Source organism: Sorex araneus, chromosome 6, assembly GCF_027595985.1.
Source record: "Sorex araneus isolate mSorAra2 chromosome 6, mSorAra2.pri, whole genome shotgun sequence".
NCBI lineage: Eukaryota > Metazoa > Chordata > Mammalia > Eulipotyphla > Soricidae > Sorex > Sorex araneus.
This window is the reverse complement of record NC_073307.1, coordinates 163676397-163698806: the sequence shown is the minus strand read 5'-3', so window position 1 is coordinate 163698806 and position 22410 is coordinate 163676397. Positions and strand designations below refer to the sequence as shown.

At 60.8% G+C, this 22410-nt stretch overlaps 3 protein-coding genes across 4 annotated transcripts; all 3 read right to left on the bottom strand.

The window, feature by feature from the left end:
- Positions 1-464: 464 nt before the first annotated feature.
- Positions 465-3247, bottom strand: SAC3D1 (SAC3 domain containing 1). The gene is made up of 2 exons (XM_004618518.2): positions 2500-3247; positions 465-1064 (listed from the first exon to the last, which is right to left on the bottom strand). Exons 1-2 carry the CDS (start codon positions 3071-3073, stop codon positions 562-564), a joined length of 1077 nt encoding a protein of 358 aa, XP_004618575.1. The 5' UTR covers positions 3074-3247; the 3' UTR covers positions 465-561.
- Positions 3248-3908: 661 nt separating this feature from the next.
- Positions 3909-11941, bottom strand: SNX15 (sorting nexin 15). 2 transcript variants are annotated; one of them, XM_004618401.2, is made up of 8 exons: positions 11331-11565; positions 9147-9182; positions 8651-8771; positions 7381-7496; positions 7111-7273; positions 6544-6687; positions 5811-6071; positions 3909-5224 (listed from the first exon to the last, which is right to left on the bottom strand). In XM_004618401.2, exons 1-8 carry the CDS (start codon positions 11427-11429, stop codon positions 5118-5120), a joined length of 1047 nt encoding a protein of 348 aa, XP_004618458.2. In that variant the 5' UTR covers positions 11430-11565; the 3' UTR covers positions 3909-5117. The 2 variants fall into 2 exon arrangements, with proteins under 2 accessions (XP_004618458.2, XP_054998187.1); XM_055142212.1 differs by lacking the exon at positions 7111-7273 and having other exon boundaries at positions 11331-11941.
- Positions 11942-15069: 3128 nt separating this feature from the next.
- On the bottom strand, positions 15070-21178 carry ARL2 (ADP ribosylation factor like GTPase 2). Its single transcript, XM_004618400.3, has 5 exons — positions 20597-21178; positions 18794-18904; positions 18526-18688; positions 16611-16691; positions 15070-15476 (listed from the first exon to the last, which is right to left on the bottom strand). The coding sequence occupies exons 1-5, from the start codon at positions 20752-20754 to the stop codon at positions 15342-15344; spliced, it is 648 nt and encodes a 215-aa protein (XP_004618457.2). The 5' UTR covers positions 20755-21178; the 3' UTR covers positions 15070-15341.
- Positions 21179-22410: the final 1232 nt, after the last annotated feature.

The following is a 22410-nucleotide window of genomic DNA, read 5'->3' as shown; positions in this document are numbered from 1 at the left end:
TGGACGTTTCGGCCCTTGCTGGCACACTGGACACCCAGAGCTGGGGGGCATGGAATAATCCCCCCTCCCTCCCTGCCAGCTTCTGGTGATGGGCAGGTGAGGATGGGATGTGTTGGACCCATGTTAGACCACCACAGCCGGGCCTCAGGGATGTGGGGAAACCGAGGCCAGAGTGGACAGGGCCTGGCCAGTCTGTGTTCCTCTCTTGTTTCCAGCCCTCTGCCACCCTCACAATAAATGCTGCCTTACTCCTGCCCAAAGACAAGAATGACACCAAGAGGGCCGGAAATTACAGCAGAGCAGGGAGGGCGTTTCCCTTACACGCAGTGGGTCCGGGGTGGATCCTGGGCATCCCATTCGGTACCCTGACTCCAGCCAGGAGTGGTTCCTGAGGGCAGAGCCAGGAGTCACCCCTGAGCACTGCCAGGTGTGGCCCCCAAACAGAAAACAAGCAAACACCTAAATAAAAAGAGTAACACTATGAGCTTCTTTTATTGTCTGGGAATGGTGACAAAGAAACTGACCAGGCATTTGGGCTCTGACAGGCGCCACAGGCCCTCTTCATACTGGGGACGCGGGTCGGCCCACACCCCCGTCTTCCTCCTCGGCCATGACCACTTCCTCCAGGGTGCGCCCCTCGATTTTGCTCCCCAACAGCACAGTGCAGTCCCCAGCAGGGGGTGGCCCCTTTTCAGCGTAGCGACCGCGCAGGAACACGACTCTTTCCTCTCCATCCAGGGGCAGGTCGTGGGCCCGGCACAGGCTCTGGGCCTCCTCGGGCCCGTCCAGCGCCAGCAGGTGGGTCAGGAAACTCAGGGGCACCGCCTGGCCCTTAGGGGTGCTCAGGGCCCGAGCCAGGCGGGCCAGGGCCTGGCGGCGAGCGAGGCCCACGTGGCACCGCACGGCGCAGCTCTGCAGGTAGGGCAGGGCCCGGAGCAGCCGGAAGAGGCGGGCTGCGTTGCTCTCCCGGAAGGCCGCGTCCACAGCCAGGGCAGTGCGCAGGGCCGGGCAGGCGCGCAGGGCAGCGGGCAGCTGCAGCACCTCATGGAGGGCCTGGACGGAGCCTGTGAGAGCGGGAAGCAGGGCTGGGATTCAGGTGCTTCCAGGATTGGGCCCAGGCTCCAGCCATCCCTTCTTGCCACCCACTCTGCCCCCGCCAAGCGCCTCTCCTTTAGTCATAAGGCAGACGGGAGGTTTTACGGCGGTGGCGTGGGGAGTGGCCACTGCTGGTGGCGCTCAGGGGAAAGTACGCAGTGCTGGGAATCCACTCAGGGTCAGCCAAACAGAATGCAGGTGCCATAGTCCTTGGGCGCGGTCTCTGGCACTCAGGCAGGGTTTCTGATAAGGTCATAGGCCTGGATAATTTAATCAGCAACCTGATGGATGGTTTGGCAATTATATAGACGTGAACCCCACGGCCTTCCCATCTCGCAGCCACTGGAACCTTGGAGACAGCACATCTGTGCAGTCAACCACCTTTATTACAGTAGGATAGAGGTTAAAGGATCTAAAACCTAGAAACTTTACTATTTTTTTTTTTTTTGCCACACCTGGCCATGCTCAGGGGTGACTCCTGTCTCTGCACTCAGGAATCACTCCTGGCTGTGCTCAGGAGACCATAAAGAATGCCGGGGATCGAACCCCAGGTCAGCAGTGTGCAAGGCACATGCCCATATGTCCTATCTGCTCTATAATGGCTCTAGTCCTGGTCTAGAAACTTCTGTTATCTCCATGGGCGGATGTATGTGCTCAACTGCTTTACTACACACGCTGAGGCATTTTGAAAGTTTGAAAATCAGGACGCAGAGAAGGCTCAATAGGTAAATCCAGGCTTTCACACAGCAAGCCCCAGTCCCAGAACTGCATGGTTCTCTGAGCACTTGGGGGGGAGGGGAACCACAGGGTGTGGCACAAAAACCAACAACAACAAAAAAGGTTTGAAAGTCAACCGCAGGGGCCAGGGCAGGGATTCAGGTTCTGAATCCAGGGCTGGGCCTGATCCTGGAAGAACCTGAATCACTACATGCCGGAAGCCTGGTTGGATCCCAGCACTGCACGGTCCCCTGTCACCACCAGCAATCCCGAGCACCGCATTGAGCTCTACCCCGCGTGGCCACGAAACAAAAGTCTGTTTGATTTTGTTGGGTTTGGGAGCCGCCCGGGGCCCTTCCCGGCTCTCTGCGCAGTAGCAACCAACCGAGCCCTCTGGGTTGAGGACCATATTGTCGGGATTGGTGCAGGAATCGGCAGGATGCAAAGCAAGCATCATAATAACCCCTGTATTAGCTCTCTGGTCCCCCCATCGTTGGATCTAGTGCCAACCTGCCGGTTCCAAACCCGACCCCTCCGCTTTCATTACGAGAAAACCGGGCAGGCGCAAAGGCCCACATCAGGGTTCCGTGATCCAATGCACGGACTCCGGGTCAGGGACGCGGCTAGTGGTGCGACGGGGAAGCGTCTTTCCTTCTTTGCGGCTCCCAGGCTGGGGCTCGGACTCACCGAGGTTATAAAGCAGGAAGAGGCTCTGGAAGGCGGCCTGGCGGGGGTGTGGCCCGGCGCCCTGCGCGTAGCAGCGCCGCAGCGACCCGAAGCCCTCCTGCACCTGGGCCTGCAGCAGCACCGGGTCAGCGGGGCCGCGCTGGGCGTCGGGCCCGAGCCGCGCCACCACGGCCAGCAGCACGGCCAGCGCCGCCTCGAGCACCAGCGCCGCCTCGGCGTGGCCCGCGCTTTGCAGGGCCAGGTCCAGCCGCACGGCGCGCAGCCGGTCGGCCACGAAGCTGGCCACCTCGGCGGGGCACGCGTCGGCGCGCTCGGCCACCTCGCGGGCCAGGTAGCGCACCGTGGCCAGCAGCACGGCCGGCGGCCGCAGCTGGCTGGGCTGCGGCGGGGGCCGGCCGGCGGCCGGGCGGCTGTACTCCTTCACCACGCGCTGCGGGTCGGCGCGGGGCCGGGCCCCGCCGCACCCCGGCGTCACCTCGAAGCGGTGCAGGCGGCGCTCCTGCTCCCGCCGGACGCGCTCGGCCGTCGGACACATGTCGGGGCACGTGCCCACGGGCAGCTCGAAGTCGCACATGGCTGGGCTGCGGGGAGGGGGTGGGCACTCAGCACCCCGGGCTCGGGCACGGCCACCCGCCCCATGCCGCGCGCGGGGACGCCCAGCCCGGCCGAGGCCCCGCGGGTGCTCGCTCCCACGACGCCCGGCCGGCCCCGCCCCGCCCCGGCCCCTCACCGCGTCCCGCCGCCTTCCCACAAGGCCCCTCGGCGCGCCTCCCGAGATGCACCGCGTTGTAGTTCAGCGCTACTCCCGCCCGTGACGTAACGCTGTGCGCCCTGCGCACGCTCGGCGCACTCCCAGGATGCATCGGTTCGTAGTTCCTTCGGCAGCCAATCGCCTGGCGGGAGGGGCGGGGCAGTGTAGCCACGCCTCCTGCCTGCCAAGGCTCCCGCCCCCAGTCATCCCAGACTTTGCCTCTTTCCCCACTTCCATTTCCTACCCCCCCCCCGAAGATGGGTACCCTCGGTCCAAGGGTTCTTTTCTAAGTTTTTCTCTCGGTAAGCTGGCTCAGTTACCCTCACTGCCTTCTCACTGTTTCCCTGGTAGCTAATTTCCCCATTTTCTAGAACAGGGGTCAGCAAATTATCGGCAAAGGGTAAGAGGAAATAACGGTGCAGGAAAGTTTAAGGGCTGGCCACGCAGGCGACAGACCCAGTTCGATTCCCCAGCACAGCATATGATCCAGGAAGCACTGCCAAGAGTTATTCATGGATGTGGTCCAGTAATTCTCTCCTGCCACTCCTCCCCCCGAAAAACCCAATAAGTGTTTTGAGATTTGCTGGTGGAAACGACTCGATTCTGCAGCAATTCAACCATGCCAGCGTGGCAGGAAAGCTGTCACACACAATACTCGTGAACCTAATTGCTCCAATATCTTTATATCCTTGTTTGAGATAATTTACACCTTTCAGATTATTATTCTTTGCTTAAAGAAAACATTTAAAAATCTCCAAGTTAGTAAGACTTCACCTTTGTGGTGCTAGAGGACATACACCTGATCACACAGCGAGTATGGGCAATTCTAGTTAAGAGGCTTATTAGAGGAACTGTGAAAATGAATTTTACAGGAAGCACACAACCTAAGAAAAAGTTTAGGAGCTTGGCTAAAATTTGGCCAAGGAAAAGAAAATCTTTGGCAGGCCCACAAGTCAGGAAATCAGAAACACAACTTTAGGCAGCTGAAAACCATGTGATTCATCCTAGCAATCAACTACCCAAAAGAAAACTTGCATTGAAGCTGGAACAATAGTAAATGGATAGGGCCCTTGCTGTGCACATGACCAAACCCACGTGTGCTTGGGTTTGATCCCAGTACCCATATGGTCTTCTGAGCCCTACCAGGAATTTCAGAGCTAGGAGTAAGCCCTGAGCACCGCCAGATGTGGCCCCCTAAAAGAAACCTTGCACCATTGGTATCAACCTTCATTAATTTAAATAAAGTCCCTCTCTATATAAATAAATTTCCCTATAAGAGAAAGTAAAAATCCTCAGAGGGGCTGGAGAGATAGTACAGAAGCTATGGCACTTGCCTTGCATTCAAATCCCAGTGCCACATAATGTCCCGAGTCTGTGGGGGTCACTCCTGAGCAGAGAGGCAGGAACAGCCCCTGTGGGGTGGCCCACCAATAAAGAAAAAGTAGAAATCATCCTAGGTCACGACTTTACAAAGGCAGTGGGCCCCACGCAGCTGCAGATGGAATGTGTAAACAGAAATTTAGTGGCTGGATCTGTTGCTTTTTTGGGAGGAGGGTGGGCAGTCCGGGCTTGGATGACCCCACGGTACCGGCGTCCACACCCCCAGTCCTCTGTGCCACCTCCTGAACCCCGCACTGCTACTTGAACCTCGACATAAGAGACAAGATGAGAGGCGTGAGACGGAGATTCCACCGTGGCAGGCGTGCTTGGGGAGGGGAGAATTTCATTGTTCTCATTCTTGGTCCAGTTACAGACAGACATGGCTCCTGGAGTTAGAAGACCAGGAGAGAGGGCCGGGCACCGGGGAGAAGACGAAGGTGTGGCTGGCAGTGCTGGCACTAGAGTCTGGGGTCAGGGCGGCTGGCTGTCAGGGCGGGAGCTGGGACAGATGCTGGTGCAAGATCTCCTCTGCGCGCTTCAGGTACTCGGCTGCCTTTTTCTTCACGCCCTCCCGGCGGGCCGGGCACGGGTCATCTAGGGAGAGAGAAAGACTTAGTGGAGGTGCCTGGGACCCGGGCCCCTTAGTTTAGAAGTCCTGATCTAAGCCCTTCTAGTTCACAGAGTAGCGCAGAGTTCACCAAACACGCATCTTTCACCTTTTCTGGGACTCGGCATCTATTCGGGCACAGTGCAGGGCTCTCGCCTGGCATAAGCGATCCAGCCAGGAGGGCTGGAGCAATAGTACAGCGAGGAGGGCGTTTGTCTTGCAGGCGGCTGACCCATGTTCGATCCCCAGCATCCCATAGGGTCCCCCAAGCACCGCCAGGAGAAATTCCTGAGTGCAGAGCCAGGAGTAACCCCTGAGCAATGCTGGGTGTGACCCCCCCAAAAAAAATCCACCAGGGTTTGGTCTGCAGCTCCCCTGGGACCCACCAGGAATAAGGATGGAAGGAGGGAGGGAGAGAAGGAAAGAAGGAGAGAGGGAAGGAAGGGAGGAAGGAGGGAGGGAGGGAGGAAACAGCTGAGATTTACAGCTGACCTGTGAGGTGCAATCTTGACCCTTGAAGTGCCTCTTGCCCCCTTCCCATCCCTGCCCTCCGCCTTCCTCACCCCTACTCACCCGGCACGCCCCGGAGCAGGATGTGCACCCCATCCCGGTAGGCCTGTAGCGCCTTGGCGTAGGCCCCCGCCTTCTCGTCGCGCAGGGCCTGGGTGATGAGCTCCGTGGCTTGGCTCAGATAGGCAGGAGGGGGGGCCCCGTCCCCGTCCTCCTCTTCCTCCTCCGGCCCTCCTGGCTCCCAGGGCTCGTCGGCCGGGCCCTGCGCCTCGGCCTCCATGGCGGCCAGCAAGCCCGTGTGGGTAGGGCTGGGGCCTGCACCCTCTGCAGAGAGACGGAGAACTCGGGCTGGACGGCGGGCCGCGTGGGACCTGCTGCAGAGCAGCGCAACCAGGCAGCAGGAATTTTCAATGGGTTGTTTTGTGCCTCTAGGCCACGTCCGGTGGTGCTTGGGGACTGAATGTGGGCTGCAGGTGACACGGCCACACGCAAGGCGAGTGCCTGACCTCGCACTGCCTCTCTGGCTGCGCCTGCCTGCACACCCCCTGTCGCGCTTCCGGGGAAGGTGCTCGCACCCTCACGGGCACTGGCACCTCCGTCATTTCCAGCCTCCCAGTGGTGCCCTGTACAGGGGGCTCCAGCTGGCCAGACCGGGAGCCCTTGCCCGGGGCCGTACCACCTGCTCCTGCTTCTCACCCAGGATGCCAATGGCCCACCGGGTATTTCTTGGCCCCAGGGGCACGGTGCCCGGGGCCTGGCTCTGCCTGCCCCCAGCTCGCGGGTGCCAGCAGGTTACCTTCCTTGGAGAAGGGGTCGAAGAGGGCCAGCTCGGCGTCGGACAGCGGGCCGCGGGCGGGGGAGCCGGACACCTCCTCGGTGCTCCCGCAGTTGAACAGGAGGTCCAGGGCCTCTTGGGCTGGGCTGGACGGCGCGGGGTCCGCTGAGGAACAGACCACGGTGGGGGGGGACACTCGGGGCCGCCCTAAGCCGAGTCTGGGTTTTCTCTTTTGGGCCACACCAGCCAGCGGTGCTCAGGGCTGACTCCGGGCTCTGTGCTCAGTGCGCTGTGTGCAAGGCGAATGCCTCCCCGATGTACCATCACTCGGGCCCCGCGCCCAGGTCAGGAAGGACCCTCCCCTCACCGCGGCACCCAGGGCCGCACACAACAAGCCCATCTGCGGGGGGGGGGGGGGCCCGGTTCACAGATGAAGAACTCAGAGTGCAGACACGGAAGATGACCGGGGCGCCCCTGTGGGTCGGAGGAGAGGAGCTGGGACCCACCCGGGCTTCTCTCGGAAGTCACTGAGGATAGGTAGGGACCTGTCCAAGCCCCCGCCTGGCACCTTCCCACACCCCGATGTACCTGGCACCTCCAGCTCCTCGAGGCCCCTCCTCTCCGCGGGGAGGGGCTGGGGCAGCCGGGAATCCTCCAGCCGGGGCTCGTCGGAGGGCAGGGTGGGGATAAGCGGGGGCGGCAGGATGTGCAGGTCCCGAGCCAAGTCAGAGGGCCGGGTCACCTCCCCACCCTGCAGGAGAGAAAGACCCACCGAGGGAGGGAGGGAGTCCCGGGTGCTGCCTGGCGGGAAGCTTCGGGAGGTGGGGGTGGGAGCGTGGGGGGGGTGGGGGGATGTACCCGGAAGAACTCCTTGAGCTGGGGGCTGTTGTTGAGCGCCGGGATGTGCACGGTGAACCGGAGCAAGTCCTCGGCCCCCTTCCGCCGCTCCTCGATCACCGATGGCTCGAACCGGCCTGGCCCAGGACGAGAGAGGAATGACGCAGTGACCTTCATGGGGGCTTCCAGGCCACAGTTGGGGGCTCAGCCTCTAGCCCTCGCCGCACCCAGCCACCCGGCCAGGGTCACTGTCTGAGCACAGGGTGGGGAGCACCTGACGGTGACTGAGGGCCAAAGAGCCAGGACAGTGAGTGGGCCGCAGGGGACCACTGGCCTGCAGGTGGCCAACCCGGGCTCAATCCCCGGCCCTGTGTCTGGTCCCCCGTACCCCAGCACGGCCAAGGGTCACTCCTGAGCACTGAGCCGGCAGTTAAGCCCTGAGCACCGCCGGGAGTGGCCCGCAGACAAACGCAAGGAAAACAGAGATAAAGGGAGAGATGAGCATCCTGGTGTCCCACACTGCGGGGGAACAGCAGCGAGCGACGCGCCAACCCTAGGGCAGGGAGGAGGGGGAGGCCCAGAGAGGGGGCACCGCCCGTCGTGCCCTTTTTGTGGCCTCACTGCGGTGTCCGGGCGGGCAGGCAGAGTCTCTGACGGGCATCTCTGCTCTGTCCACGCCCGGGCCCAGCCTGCCGGCCACGGTCCTTCTCCAGGATGCGGAGAAACGTCTCCCGCGAGGCTAACGACCTGCAAACAGGTCAGCGCTCCCGGCCAGAGACAGAACAAGGCCGGGGCCAGGTGGGAAAAACACGGATCACACCGGAACAGGAAACCCATGAGTGTGGCTGGTAGCTCAGACACCCCCAGCACGTGGCCCCTTAGCGCCCCGGGGCACACAGCCGCTGGCTCTGGACAGGACACGTCTCTAGGGGAGTCCCACGTGGGGTGAAATCTCACTTCCTGAGCCCTCAGTGTCCCTGTCTTGCCGAGGGGGCGAATGAGGATGAGGCATTTAAGGGGCCCAGTGCACCAGGCAACGCTGAGCCTCAGTTTCCCGCGGTTATTTAATTTTGTTCTGGGGCCACACTCAGCGGTGCTCAGGGCTTACTCCTGGCTCTGTGCTCACGGGTCACTCCTGAGGGAGCTCGGGGGACCCTCTGTGGTGCCAGGGATTGAACCCGTGTCAGGCATGTGCCAGGCAAGCCGTGTGACAGGAAGGAGCCAACTCTCGGGGTGCTGTGGAGCCCCTCCAGCAGAGGCCCCTGCCCGCCTCTCCCCTCCCCGGGCTCACCGAACACCTGGGCGCGTGGGAAGGCGGGAAACTCCTCCGTGCGGCGGAAGAGGTTGCGGTGCGTGTAGGCCAGGTCCCCGTGCAGCTTGCGAAAGTCGCTGTACCGCTTCCAGACCACCACCTGAGGGGGCACGGGGACTGGAACAGGGCAGCGGGGAGCAGGGACCAGTCCCGGCACCCCCACCTCCCCGGGCCCAGCCCTCCTCTCCCAGGGGCCTGCCGTTGGGGCCGGAGCTATAGCCGGGAGGGCGTTTGCCTTGCAAGCGGGGAACCCGGCTTTGGAACCTGGCTTCGATCCCCGGCATCCCACAGGGTCCCCCAAGCACCGCCAGGAGCAATTCCTGAGTGCAGAGCCAGGAATAACCCCTGAGCATCTCCGGGTGTGACCCAAAAAGTAAAAACAAAACAACACAAACGAAAAATACCCAAGTGACCGGCCGTGCTTTCCTTCACTGGCCCTTGGATCGAGCAGTGGCCGCCCTTCATGGGGCCTCACCTCTTTGACATCCTCGGGATCCTTTTTCGAGATGAACTGAGGAAGGAAGATGGGGCAGGTGAGTGCGGGGTGGGGGGCATCTACTCCTCCGCCCCACATGATCCCTGGGGGCTGGGATGTCCCCACACCCTCCCATGGTGGGTCCCTCTGGCCACTGATCCCTGGTATCCAGGTGCCCTGTGTGCAAGCTCTGCATCGAACTCTGAGTCCATTTTCTCTGCCATGCACCTCAATTTCTTTCTCTGTCAAATGGGCACATGTCTAACATTCCCCTAGACCACATTCTCCGCAGCCAGAGTTCCTGTAAGGGTGTAAGGGTGTAAGACTACATCTTCTGAAACCAGAGAACCCCCAAGTTCATGAAAGAAATGGGATTGGGTCCCAGGAGCCCCTCCTTTATTTTCCCTTTTTCGGCAATAGCCACACTCAGCAGTGCTCAGGGGCTACTCCTGGCTCGGTGCTCAGGAGTCACTCTTAGTGGTGCTGGGGACTGATGTGGAGAATGTAAGGTGAGCACTTTCACTCCTGTACTTTCCCTCCTTCCTTAAAGGAGAAAGTCCTGTGCTCAAACTGGAACCCCCAGATACAAGACACCACCTGGGGTGTCCTGGGGTGGAGGCAGAGAGAAGCAGGGGGTTCTAGACAGCCTCATGCCTGATCCCAGGGAGCAGGCCCAGTTCACGGCCCATTTAAGAGATGAAGAAACTGGGGCTGGAGCAATAGCACAGCAGTTAGGGCGTTTGCATTTCATGCGGCTGACCTAGGCTCGAAACCCAGCATCCCATAGGGTCCCCCGAGCACTGCCAGGAGTAATTCCTGAGTGCATGAGCCAGGAGTAACCCCTGTGCATCGCCGGGTGTGACCCAAAAACAAAAACAAAAAAAAAAAAAAGAAGAAACTGGGCCAGAGTCATAGTACAGTGGGTAGGGCATTTGCCTTGTACAGGGCCAACCTGGGTTCGATCCCTGGCATCTCATATGGTCCCCCAAGCACTGCCAGAAGTAATTCCTGAGTGCAGAGCTAAGAGTAACCCTTGATCATCGCTGGGTGTGACCCAAAAAGAAAAAGAGAGATGAGGAAAGGGGCTGGATAGAGTGATTTACAGGGCCCTGACTCCACTGGCATCAGTGAGGGGAAAGCCCCCCTGATGGGGGTCCTGTAATCACTCTTCTCTCTGTTGCCTCTCCCAGGGAAGAGTCCTTAGCGATACACTCACGTCAGAGATGCTCAGGCCCGGATCTCCTATGCCCTTCAGTCACGTAGTTCCTGCTCATTTGCAGGAACCCGCACTGCAGAGGGTATCCCCCCAGCTCCCCAGCACCACCGGAGTGACCCCAGAACAAAACAACTTCAATAGTCACCATTTTAAGTTGCCTAATGTTTTTTTTGTTTTTGTTTTTTTGCTTTTTGGGTCACACCCAGCAATTTACAGAGGTTACTCCGGGCTCTGCACTCAGGAATTACCCCTGGCGGTGCTCAGGGGACCATATGGGATGCTGGGAATCGAACCCGGGTCGGCCGCGTGCAAGGCAAACGCCCTACCCGCTGTGCTATTGCTCCAGCCCCTAAGTTGCCTAATTTAACATCCTGAAGGTACCCCAAAAGATTCTTCCCCCAAGCACTTCCAGCCTATCCTGCTACAGGGGCAGGATGAGTTTCTGTTTTAAACTTTTCCTTTTCCCCATCCTAATCTATATTCCGCTGCTGCTTCACGTGTCAACTTTAGACGGGGAGGCTGGCGCCCTGCTCCTTAAATTCTCCTGAATCGCGTCTCTTTATGAAAAATATGAAAAATGAATACCCTATAAAAAGCCTCTCATGGGAATAGCGAGTAAGAAACAAAATTTGTCTTTCGGATTGGAGCGTTAGCTGATACTGGCGTTGGAAGGTAGTTTTCCTGGTTATCTGCAACAGTCACAGCCCCTAGACCGTACGCGTTGGGCGTGGGTACACACCTAACGCCAATGCTGGCGCAGCATGCGCGCCCTTTTAAAAGGACGAGGCCCCGCCCCGGCCCCGCCCCCGACGCGCCGCCGTAAACGGAGGCGCGAAGAGCGCCCGCCCCTTAAAGGGGAAACCCATTTCTGCCGCCCGAAACGGGTGCGTCCCGCGGCGCCGCGCCTTAAGGGTAAACACGGCGCCCTCCCGTTAAAAGGGCCCCGCCTCGCGCTGGGCCCCGCTCACCTGCGCGGTCACTTTGTACTCGGTGTAGCCCTTGGGGTGGGCCCGGGGGTCGGAGACTGTGTAGTGCCGCAGGAAGTCGTCCTTGGCCTGGCAGGACATGGCGTGGGCGCGGGCGCCGCGCTGGCCGCCGCCCCCGCCCCTCGGGTCGGCCCTGGCCGCCGCGCCGGGACTTGGCGCCCGGCGTCCTCCCGCCCAGGGAGCTCGACGCTAGTGACAGCGCAGTTCTCGGCCGGGCGGCCGGCCCAGGGAGCGTCTGCAAAGTTCTCGACTGGGAGTAAAGCGTAGAACTGGGTGTTTGCGGAGTCAGGTCCGGGCGGGCAGGCTGGCGCATCAGACCCGCCCTATCCCAGGGGCAGCCCTCAGCTCTCATCTCCAGGGCAGGCTCTCTCCCCTGCTTCTCGGTTCCTTTTCAACATCTGTGAAACTTTTTTTTTTTCTTTTTTGGGTCACACCCGGCAATGCACAGGGGTTACTCCTGGCTTTGCACTCAGGAATTGCTCCTGGCGGTGCTCAAGGGACCATAAGAGATGCTGGGAATCGAACCCCGGTCGGCCGCGTGCAAGGCAAACGCCCTACCCGCTGTGCTATCACTCCAGCCCCTCATCTGTGAAACTTTTAAGGTGTCCAGTTGTTTCCCTGTCTCCCTCCACAAGACGGGCTAATTGAGTTTTTCTGGAAGGGTGGGGGAAAAGAGAATCCCAAAGGTGTTGGGGTCCTGAGGCCACACCTCTCGGTAGCTGGGTGGGTTTCCCATAACTCCAGAGCCTCAGTTTCCCCTCAGCCTGGGGATGTTTACTAGCATCATCACCACACTGCATGTTTCTTTCCCCCAGCTGTTTCCAGCATTCACCCCATGTCCTTATCTGAACCCCATGTTTGCTTGGAGGATGCCCTCCAGCCTCCTACCCCAGAATCAGAGGCGCCAGCGCCTTTCCTTGGCGAACGGCCCATGAGGGACACAGTACAGGCTGGCACGGCCTCCACCCCCACCTCCCTCCTCCCCTCCCCCCTGAGTGGACAGTAGGGACAATGGATGTGGCTGCCCCTGCCCAGCCTCTGGAGCACTGTTCTCTGAGCCTGCATGCCTGGCTTCCTCGAGATCCCCTCAGTCCCTTGTTCCTTTCCAAGAAACGCCCTTCCTCCGGGGGCAGCTGCCATCTGTGTCTGGTCTGGCTGGGCCATTGAGGGCTGCCCACACCACCTCCGGGTCCAGGCGAGCTCCAAGTGAGACTGAGCCCTGCTCAGGGAGGCACTCAGGGCCACTCAGGTGTGTGTGCTGGATTCCAGGTCTCCGGGACAAGCGCAAAGCTTGGGGCAGGGCACAGGAGGTGCTGAGGGCACTGGGATGGGCGGGCGGTGCCCCTGGCCCAACACACCCAGTCTCCGCGGGGGCCCCCGGGTCAGTCGCTCCTGTTCTCCGAGGCTCTGGGAGCAGGACTGAGTTCCGGATGCCTGGCCCACCGTCCCCTCCCTCACCAGCCCGGCACCTCCCCAGTCTTCCCTTTCCCCCTTTCTCTCCTGCTGGCCCGGTCCCACCAAGCCCATACCGAACAAGATTCCTCGTCCAATTTAGCAACCGATCTCCACATCACCTGCACCCAGCTCCACCCCAAGGGGAAGCAAACAAGAGCCCCCTAGCAGGTGGGAGGGAGAAGCCGTAACACCCGGCAGTGCGGTCTCTGCTCCCTGCATTCACACTTGATCATATATGGCAACTTTTTTTTCGTCCTTAGTTTTAGGGTCACACCCAACTGTATTGGCTCTGAGCTCAGGGATAACTCTTGGCAGAGCTGGGAAACTATGTGGGGTGCTGGGGATCAAGCCTGGGTCGGCTGCTTTGCAAAGCAAACGCCCTCCCTGCTGTGCTCTGGCTCCAGGTCCCTATGATGCAATTCCAGCCACTGCGCAAGCGCCGCATCCTGCTGGTGCTTGTGAGCTCTGGAAACGTGAAGTTTTTGTCTCTAACCATATGACTGACTTTAAAAATTGAGGGAGGGGGTTGGGGAGATAGTACAGGGATTATGGTACTTGCCTGACAAGTGGCTGACACGGGTTCAGTCCCCAGCATCACAGATGGTCCCCTGAGCACTGCCAGGAGCTGATCCCTTAGCACAGAGCCAGGAGTAAGCCATGAGCAATGCCAGGTAAAACTCAAATCCACCTTCCGCCCCTAAAAAAAAGAACTTGAAGCTTGTTTTGGGGGACTGGAGAAACAGTATAGGGTTAACCCTATACTGGTTTGCTCTGAATGTGGCCGACATGAGTTTGAGCCACGGAACCACACATGATCCCCCGAGAACCACTGGAATTGATACCTAAGCATAGTCCCAGGGGTAAGCTCTGAGCACAGCTGAGTGTAACTCTTAGAGCTTCCAATGCCCCCAACTTTATTTTGGGTCTTCAGGCCATACGTCAGGCTAAGGATCAAAACAGGGTCAGCTGCAAGCAGGACATGTGCCTTCACTCCTATTAGTACTCTGGTCCACTTTTTATTTTTTTCCCGTTGTGGTGTCATGGGGGTCACACCTGCCCAGTGTTGTTAGAGGAGACAGCAGTGCTAGACCAGGAACTGAACCCAGGGCCTCACATGCAAGGCCCAGCAGTCAGCCCCTGGGCCACTTCTCTGCCCTGTCATTCACCTTTTTTTTTTTTTTTTTGTCTTTTGGGGTTACACCTGGAGATGCTCAGGGATCACTCCTGGCGGGCTTCGGGACCATATGAGATGCCGGGGATAGAAGCAGAGTGAGCAGCATGCAAGGCAAACGCCTTCCCCGCTGTACCATCACTCAGGCCCTGATTCACCTTTTAAAAAAATTCTTACTTTAGGGCCAGAGAAATAGTCTAGTGGGTAAGGTGCTTGCTTCGCACGTATGACCAATCCGGGTTTGATCTGTGGCATCTCAAATGGTCTCCTCTGAGCCCACCAGGAGTGATTCTTTTATTATTATTATTATTTAAAATTTTGGCTTATTGGGTCACACCCAGCAATACTCAGGGGTTACTCCTGCCTCTGCACTCAGGAATCATCCCTGGCATTGCTTGGGGAACCATATGGGATGCCAGGAATCGAACCCAAGTTGGCCACATGCAAGCAAATGCCCTCTCTGCTGTCCTATTGCTCTGGCCCCAGAGTGGTCCCAGAGCACAGACCAGGAATAGGCCCTGAGCATCACCAGGTGTGGCCCCAAGCCCCGCAACCCCCAAAAAAGTCAGTCACCGGGATTTACAATATTCTCAATGATGAGGTTTCATTATGCCACATTCCAACACCACACCCTCATGGTAATTTACTCTGTGTGTGTGTGTGGGTGTGTGTATGGGGGGGGTGTTTTCTGGTCCACACCCAGTAATGCTCAGGACTCTGTGCTCATCACTCCTGGCAGGGTTCGGGGACTGTATATGGAGGTGGGGATTAAACTTGGGCCAGACGTGTGCGAGACAAACGTCCTACCTGCGGTACTATCGCTCCAACCCCATAACTCACTTTGTAAACCTAAGATACTGTCAGAGCACCCAGGGCTCCCCAGGACGACGGGCATCCTGCAGTGACCCCCCCCGCGGGCAGTGGGTGGCCCACCTGGACTCAACCTTTGTGCCTGACTTTAATGTCTCCTTCTCCAAGAAGCCCACCTGGATTCTGAGTTCTCGCCCTGTGCTCTGAGCCTCTAGCCTGCGCACATCCCTCCAACGGGGCAGCGGCTCCCCTATGGTGGGAGGGTCAGTGCGGTGGCGGCTGGCAGCTGGGGCAAGAAAGGTTTATTCTCACATCTGAGCAAAGGGTCAGGCCCACAGCCTGGGCAGCAGCGGAGACCAGCCCCAACCCTCCGGGTGGCAGCGGCCAATGGCGGGCCGGGTTGGGGGGGTGTGGGGGGACCGCCCTCCCGCCCCCGGGGGCAGCAGTAGCAGCAGCAGCAGCAGGCGCTGGGAGTGTTAGCTGGGCGGGGGCCGCGCCCGTTCCCCGCCCCCCCACAGTGGTGCTGGCAGAGGGCTGGGCGCGCTGCTCGGGGCTGCTCAGTCGGTGGTGAAGATGCGGCTGGAGATGTCGGTGAGGAGCCAGTCGACGCCGGCCAGCAGGCTCTCCCCGGTGACGGCGCTGCAGCCCTGGATGCACCAGTGGTGGCTGCGGATGGACTCCAGCTCCAGGGCCTGCGGGGGCGGGAGGCGCGGGTGAGGCCGCCACCGGCCGGGCTCCCGGGGCCCTGAAGAAGCCCCCGGAGTCCGGGCTCAGGGCTCGGAACACCAGCACTGCCCCTGGGCCAGGTGGCAGCTGGGGCTCGGAGCTGCGTCTGACACGCTGTCTCTTGGCCCTTCCTGCCACCAAGGAGGGCAGAGCCAAGGGTGGTGGGGGGGGGGGGCACATCTGACAGAGGAGGAAGTGAAAGCTCAAGAGACGCGAGTGTCCCGCCTGCGGTCACACAGCTGCTGGGAGCTGGCCTTACTCTTTTTTTTTTTTTTTTTTGCTTTTTGGGTCATACCCAGCGATGCTCAGGGGTTACTCCTGGCTCTGCACTCAGGAATTACTCCTGGCAGTGCTTGGGGGACCATATGGGATGCTGGGGATCGAACCCGGGTCGGCCGCGTGCAAGGCAAACGCCCTCCCCGATGTGCTATCACCCCTGCCCCTGGCCTTACTCTTTTTCATGTTTGCTTTGGGTCACACCCGGCGATGCTCAGGGGTTAGTCCCTGCATCAGGAATCACTCCTGGCGGTGCTCCGGGGACCACATAGGATGCCGGGGATCGAACCCGGGTCAGCCGTGTGCAAGTAAACGCCCAAATGCCCTACCCGCTGTACTGTCGCTTCTCCCTTTCTTCTCATTTCGGGGCCACACCCAGCAGTGCTCAGCGGCTCCCGACTCTGTGCTTGGGGGGTCACTCCCAGTAATGCTGGGGTCCACGTGGTGCCAGGGACAGCAGCCAGGCCCTGGCACTCAGCCTGCCTCTCTCGCTCTTATTCTAGTGCTCAGAGTGAGGCAGGAGCGGGGTCAGGGAGGTCTGAGCAGGTCTCCCTGCTGGCCGGGTGACCTCGGCTGATGTCACCTCTCAAAGCCGGCCGGCTACCAGCTGCCACTTCCTGAGCAGCGTGTGGTAATGGCGTGAGCTAATCCATGCCACGGGCCCCCGCGGAGAAAGCACCCTCTTCCGGTTGGCTGAACCCCCTCCAGCTGTCTCTTCCCAGGGCCGCCAGCCTGAGGCGGGGAGGCAGCCTCTGTCTGCTCACTCCCCGCAGAGGTGCTCAAAGGTGCCGTTTAAGTCAACAAACCAAAAACCTTCTGCTCACCTCCTGGATGGCGCTGGAGGACAGTGCTCCTGGCAGGTCCTGCTTGTTGGCAAAGATGAGGAGGGTCGCTCCAGCCAGGCGCTGGGGAGAGAAGAGAGTGGGGGAGGCACATCCGGGGTCAGAGGGCAGCCTGGAAGATGAGGACCAGGCGGTCAGGCTGTGTGGGGCAGGGGGCCCCGGCTAGGGCAGGGACACCTCTCTCTAGGCCTCAGTTTCCTCATCTGAAACCAGGGGTGGGCACGCACAAGATGACCCCGGAGGGGCTGGAGTGAAAGTACAGCGGGGAGGGTGTTTGCCTGGCACGTGGTCAACCTAAGTTCGATCCCCGGCATCCCATAGGGTCCGCCAAGCACCGCCAAAAGTGATTCCTGAGTGCAAAGCCAGGAGTCACACCTGAGCATGCCGGGTGTGACCCAAAAAGCAAAAAAAAAAAAAAAAAAAAAAAAAAAGAGCCTGGAGCCCTCTGAGCTTCTAGCTGGTTCCATATGAGGGGTGAGGCACTAAGGATGCAACTGTCCAGGGGTCCCTGCTGAAAGGGGCCCAGTAAGGGGGGTGGAGCGATAGCACAGCGGGTAGGGCATTTGCCTTGCACGCGGCCAACCCAGGTTCGAATCCCAGCATCCCATATGGTCCCCTGAGCACCGCCAGGGGTAATTCCTGAGTGCAGAGCCAGGAGTAACCCCTGTGCATCGCTGGGTGTGACCCAAAAAGCAAAAAAAAAAAAAAAAAAAGGAGCCCAGTAACTCTCCCCTCCCAGCAGGCCTTGCTGGGCTGAGTTCTGGTTCTGGGGCTCAGAGCCCCTCCCCCTGGGGGTGGCTCCAGCCCTGACGCAGACCTGGGCCTGGCCTCTGCCCCGGGGTCCTCTCGGTCCTGTCCTCTCGGGGTCTCTGTCACTACACAGGCCGGCACGAGTGGGAACTCCCTCTCTCGCTCTCGCGGAGTTCTCCTGGGCACCACTCCACGCGGGGAGATGGCTCGGGTTCAAATCCTGGGACAGACTGCGCACGTTACTGGAGAAAGGGGTGCAGCTCCAATGGGGTCTGCGGCTCAACAGCAATGCGCCGGGGCGGGTCTGGGTCTGGACGAGCCTCGGGGAAGCGGGGCCCCGCCACTCTCTGTGCCACTGTTCTGCAAAGCTCAAAGTCTGCCAAAAGCCCACTGTGCTCGGGGGCCAGAGCCATGGCACGGCGGGTAGATGCTGGCCTTGCATGCGGCCGGCCCTGGTTCCATCCCCGAAACCAGATAAGGTCCCTGGCAGGAGAGATCTCTGAGCAGAGCCAGGAGGAAGCCCGGAGCACTGCCAGGGGTGGCCTAACCTCCCCCACCAAAATAACACCCCCCTGCTCTTTCCCAGACAATAAAGCATAAGCTCATGGGAATGGCAATGCCCACCTCTGGAAGAGGAGGTTCAGAGAGGGTATGCACCTTGCCCGGGGTCACACCGCAAAGGCTGCCAGACTCCTAGCCAGGCTTGAGAAGCCTCACACACCTGAGTCATCTTCAGGGGCTGGAGCGATAGCACAGCAGGTGAGGCATTTGCCTTGCACGAGACCGACCTGGGTTCGACTCCCAGCATCCCATATGGTCCCCCAAGCACTGCCAGGAGTAGCTCCTGAGTGCATGAGCCAGGAGTAGCCCCTGTGCATTGCCGGGTGTGATGCAAAAAAAGAAACACCTGAGTCATCTTCAGAGAATTTGGATAGAAGGGACAGACCCTAAGGCTCACGGTGACACAGAGCAGTGATGCCACAGGGTCTTAGATCACACCTGGAGCCAGGCGTTGGCCTGCAGCGCGGTGGCCCTCCTGGAATCTGGGGCACAGGGGCTGCTGCGTCCCCAGGGACAGACAGACCCGCCTGTTGTTGTTCTGAGGAAGTGTCCACGCGGCCCCCCGAAGCCCGGACGCCCTGCCCACCTCCTCCACCAGCAGGCTCTGCAGCTCCCGCCGGCAGTCCTGCATGCGCTGGCGGTCAGCGCTGTCCACCACCCAGATGAGGCCGTCGGTGCTCTCGAAGTAGTTCCGCCAGTAGGACCGCAGCGACTTCTGGCCGCCCACGTCCCAGATGTTCAGCTTGAATCTGGCCCGGGGGGAGGGGTGTGCATGGTGAGGGTCCGCCGGGCCCCAGCCTGGCCCCCCACCCCACCCCCTGCCACCCCCGGCCCACGGGGCATCCCCTGCTCACCCCCGGTGTTCCAGGGTCTTGATGTTGAAGCCCAGCGTCGGGGAGATGGTGTCAATGTCCTCCCCATTGAACTTCTTGAGGATGGTGGTCTTGCCCGCATTGTCCAGGCCACTGGTGTGTGCCGGGTTAAGGACAGGGCTCAGCGTCTGGAAGTGGGGGACAGCTCCGCCCAGGCCCTCTCTTTGGGGACTCATCATTTTGTCACCAAGCTGGACCATCAGGCTGGCGCCCGGGAAAAGTGAGACTAAAGGCAGCTTAGCATCTCTTGCCGGCCACGAGACCAGCGGAATTCTGACGGGGTCAGGCCCACCTCCGATGCCATGCCTGGGTCACCAAAGACAGTCTCTCCTTGCACAGATTAATCTTGGGGTGCATGAGAAATACCACCCGCTCAGAGGCTCTGGTGGTCTCGAGCTGAACCCAGAACCACAAGAAGCCAGATTTTGAAGGACTAGGGGAAGAACATTCTAGAAGACTGAACAAGAGCCAAGTGTCCGGGTCCTATAGACAGTACAGTGGGGAGGGCGCTGCCTTGCATGCAGCGAACCCCGGTTCCTTGCCAGACACTGCCTGTGGTCCCCTAAGCACTGCCGCCAGGGGTGAGCCCTGAGCACAGAGCCAAGAGGAAGTCCTGAACACAGCCTGGGTACGAACCTCTCCCCCAGCCCCCAAACAAAAAAAAGAAAAGGAAAAAAAAAAGCAGTATCTGGAAGCAACCATCTATCTTTTTCTGTTTCTGGAATATTCCAAACCGTCTGCTGCTGAGCTGAAATGCGTTTGTCTGCGCTGGAGCAGTGACGACCCCTTCTCTTTCCTTGTACTTGGAAGGGGGCTGCCTCAAACTCAAGACTCAAGCTTGATTTCCCCCTCTCCCAGGTGACAGCAGCCAGGCCGCGCGCCCCCCCAGCCCCCTGCTCGACTGACGTTGCCCAAAGGGTCCCATCCTGCTGCTCAAAGGAGCAGCCAAGCACGCGCAGGCCTCCCGCAGCTGCCTTTCTCCTTCCAGGCCTTTCTCAACTGTTCCCTGGGCCCAGGCACACAGCTGGGCGGGTCCCTCCTGCAGGCTGCATTCTCAGGCCGGGTGCCCCCTGCTCCCCCAGCTCCGTCGGGGAGTTCCCCCTGCCTCACGCCAGGACAGAGCTGGACACCTCCAGCTCGGGAGTCACCGCGGGGAGTTCTCCGTGCCTTTGAGCTTTTTCAGCACACACGATATGGCTTTCATCCCTAGCTGCATCTTTATCCGCTGCCCGGGGGTCTGGGCCGGGCGGGTTTGTGGACCACGGGCTCCCTAACGGGCCGGCGCACAGCCGAACTCCGAGGTTGGCGGGGACCACCCCCCGCCCCGGGGCAGTTGAGCCCACCCTCTTCTCCCCCTAACGCTGACCTCGGGGTCCGGGCCCCGGGATCGCAAGCTGGCTTGGGGGAGGGGGCGGGGCCCGACGGCTCGGCCCGACGGTCAGCCGCGGGCGGGTCAGGGGCGGGAGGACGCACCGGGCCGGAGGGGTGGCGGGGGGCACCCGGTCTCCTCCCGGCCCTAGCTTGCCCCCTGCACGGAGACACCGTCTGAGGCCGCCGCGCCCCGAGGCCCACGACTCCGGCCTGGAGAACGATGCCCCCAACCCCGGCCCGAGCCACTGGTACAACCTCTCTGCGGTCCCCCAGCCGCAGCCCAGTGGTAGGACCCACGTGAGTGACGCCGGCCGGGCAGTTGGTGCGGGCCGGCCGCGTCCAGTAGGGGGCGCCCGGCCCCGCCGCCCGGCGGGACCCCCTGCGCCCCTGCAGGGCCCGGCTGCGCGAGGATACAGCATGAGCAGTCGCAGCTCCCGCTCCTTCTGCTTCATCTTCTTCAGAATGGTCAGAAGCCCCATGGTCCCGGCAGCCCCCTCCCGGCCGCCGTTTCTTCCTAGTCCTGGACCCCCTCTCCCTGTTTCGATTGGCTGGCACGCCCGCTGACGGCGCATCTGATTGGCCGGCGCCCGCCTTGGTCCCGCCCTCCTCCTCACGTGATCACCGGGCGGCTGGCGGCGCCGCGGTCCGGGTCCCTCTAGCGGTCCCGGGAGCGGGTGTGCGACCCGCAGCCTTAGCTCCGCGACCCCGGGGATGCGGGTGGGATGAGGCCACCCCGTGCCTCGTCTCCCCAGGACCCCAGGAATGGGGCAGCCGATGCCCACCTGAAGCTCCTAGCCGGGCGGCGTCCGTGACCCTGCGTGGGCGGCGTGACTCAGGGCGCAGAGCCCCGAGGGGGTGGACGGGCTGGTCCCGGGGCGCGGGAAAGGACGCAGGATCCGGGTCCGACGCCGCGTTTGGAGGGAGTCTCGGCCGCGTCCTAGGCCGGCCGGCCCCACGCCTCCTTTCCCTGCTGCCATAGAGGACGAGCCTGCCCGGTCCAGGGAGCGTGCCCGGCGCCGCCGAGCTGCCCCTGTCGCGCAGCCGGGAACACGCCCGCGCCAGCGATTGGCCTGCTCTCGGCTTTTCCATGGAGAAGCTCGGTTCTTGCTTTAATCAGGGAAAAAAACCGGGTGGCGACAGCGATCCGTGATCGCGTCCGGGAAGGGCTGCTGTCCCAGGACTGGCTTTGCCCAGGACGTGGGTTCTTTTTCCGTGGCCCTTGCGTCCAGCCGAGGGAGGCCTGGTGGGAAGCCCTGGGGGTTGAGCGCTTGCGCCCCTTCCCCAGCTCAGACCCAGATGAGCGAGCAGGACCCCCGCGCAGCCAGCTTGGGAAGGAGCCCGGCGCGCCCGCACTGGCCAATGTGTGCCCGCAGCCTCCCTCGCCCCTTCCTCCTGGGGCGTTCCTAGGAGGCTGGTTTTGTAGATGAGATCGTGGCTCCCAGGACTGGCGGGAGCTTGGACATCCATTTCCATCCTGTGTTTGTGTGTTTGTGTGTTGGGGGGTGGTGTCAGTCGAGAGGATGGTTTTCTCTGATGACAGCCCCCAGAGGGTGTGGTCTGGACTGAGTTTGAATTTGCCATCCTGCCCGTCCAGGCTGTGGGCACACGCGGGCTGGGTGTCCAGCCCCCTTTACCCTCCGCCCAGCACAGCCCGACTCAGAGCATAACTCAGAGACTCAAAGATGCAACCGCTGTCACAGTGAGAAAGGCCCCCCCAAATGGGGCTCCTGGTTTCCCGTCTGGGAAAGAGCCCACAGAAATCCCCGCACACGTGAGCACTGATGACAGATTTGGGGCAGCCCAGTTGGGGACAGTGCGAACAGGACACTCTCGGTGTTATTTCCTGTTTGTGGCGGTGGCGGAGACCACGAAGCCACAAAGTACAGTGAGGTGGGTCCAGGGCGAGGGCTTCAAGAGCTGGAGCACCTGCTTGCAGGCAGGAGCCCCCAGTTCCATCCCTGGCACCTCCGGGTCCCTGGAATGACCCCCCTGCACCACGCCAGGAGTCGTCCCTGAGTATCGCCAGGTGCACCCCCCAAAAGGAAGGGTGAGATGGAGCTGAACCCTACCAGCATGTCTGTGCGACATTCAGTGAAAGAAGCAAATTTCAGCACCATTTTAACGTAGCCCTGTAGCGCTGTTGTCCCGTTGTTCATCGATTTGCTCAAGTGGGCACCAGTAACGTCTCCATTGTGAGACTTGTTACTGTTTTGGGCATATTGAATACG

Excerpts from the sequence above, each read along its gene's own strand:
- SNX15 (XM_055142212.1), bottom strand. The coding sequence starts at position 11,700 with ATGAGAGCTGAGGGCTGCCCCTGGGATAGGGCGGGTCTGATGCGCCAG. Across the intron at positions 8,772-9,146 it reads ATCCCGAGGATGTCAAAGAG|GTGGTGGTCTGGAAGCGGTA; the intron begins GTGAGGCCCCAT and ends GTGCCCCCTCAG. Across the intron at positions 6,072-6,543 it reads CGACCCCTTCTCCAAGGAAG|AGGGTGCAGGCCCCAGCCCT; the intron begins GTAACCTGCTGG and ends GTCTCTCTGCAG.
- ARL2 (XM_004618400.3), bottom strand. The coding sequence starts at position 20,754 with ATGCGCCGTCAGCGGGCGTGCCAGCCAATCGAAACAGGGAGAGGGGGT. Across the intron at positions 18,905-20,596 it reads GAGCTGCGACTGCTCATGCT|TGGCCTGGACAATGCGGGCA; the intron begins GTATCCTCGCGC and ends GGCACACACCAG. Across the intron at positions 16,692-18,525 it reads AGAGCCTGCTGGTGGAGGAG|CGCCTGGCTGGAGCGACCCT; the intron begins GTGGGCAGGGCG and ends TTCTCTCCCCAG.
- SAC3D1 (XM_004618518.2), bottom strand. The coding sequence starts at position 3,073 with ATGTGCGACTTCGAGCTGCCCGTGGGCACGTGCCCCGACATGTGTCCG. Across the intron at positions 1,065-2,499 it reads CTTCCTGCTTTATAACCTCG|GCTCCGTCCAGGCCCTCCAT; the intron begins GTGAGTCCGAGC and ends CCGCTCTCACAG.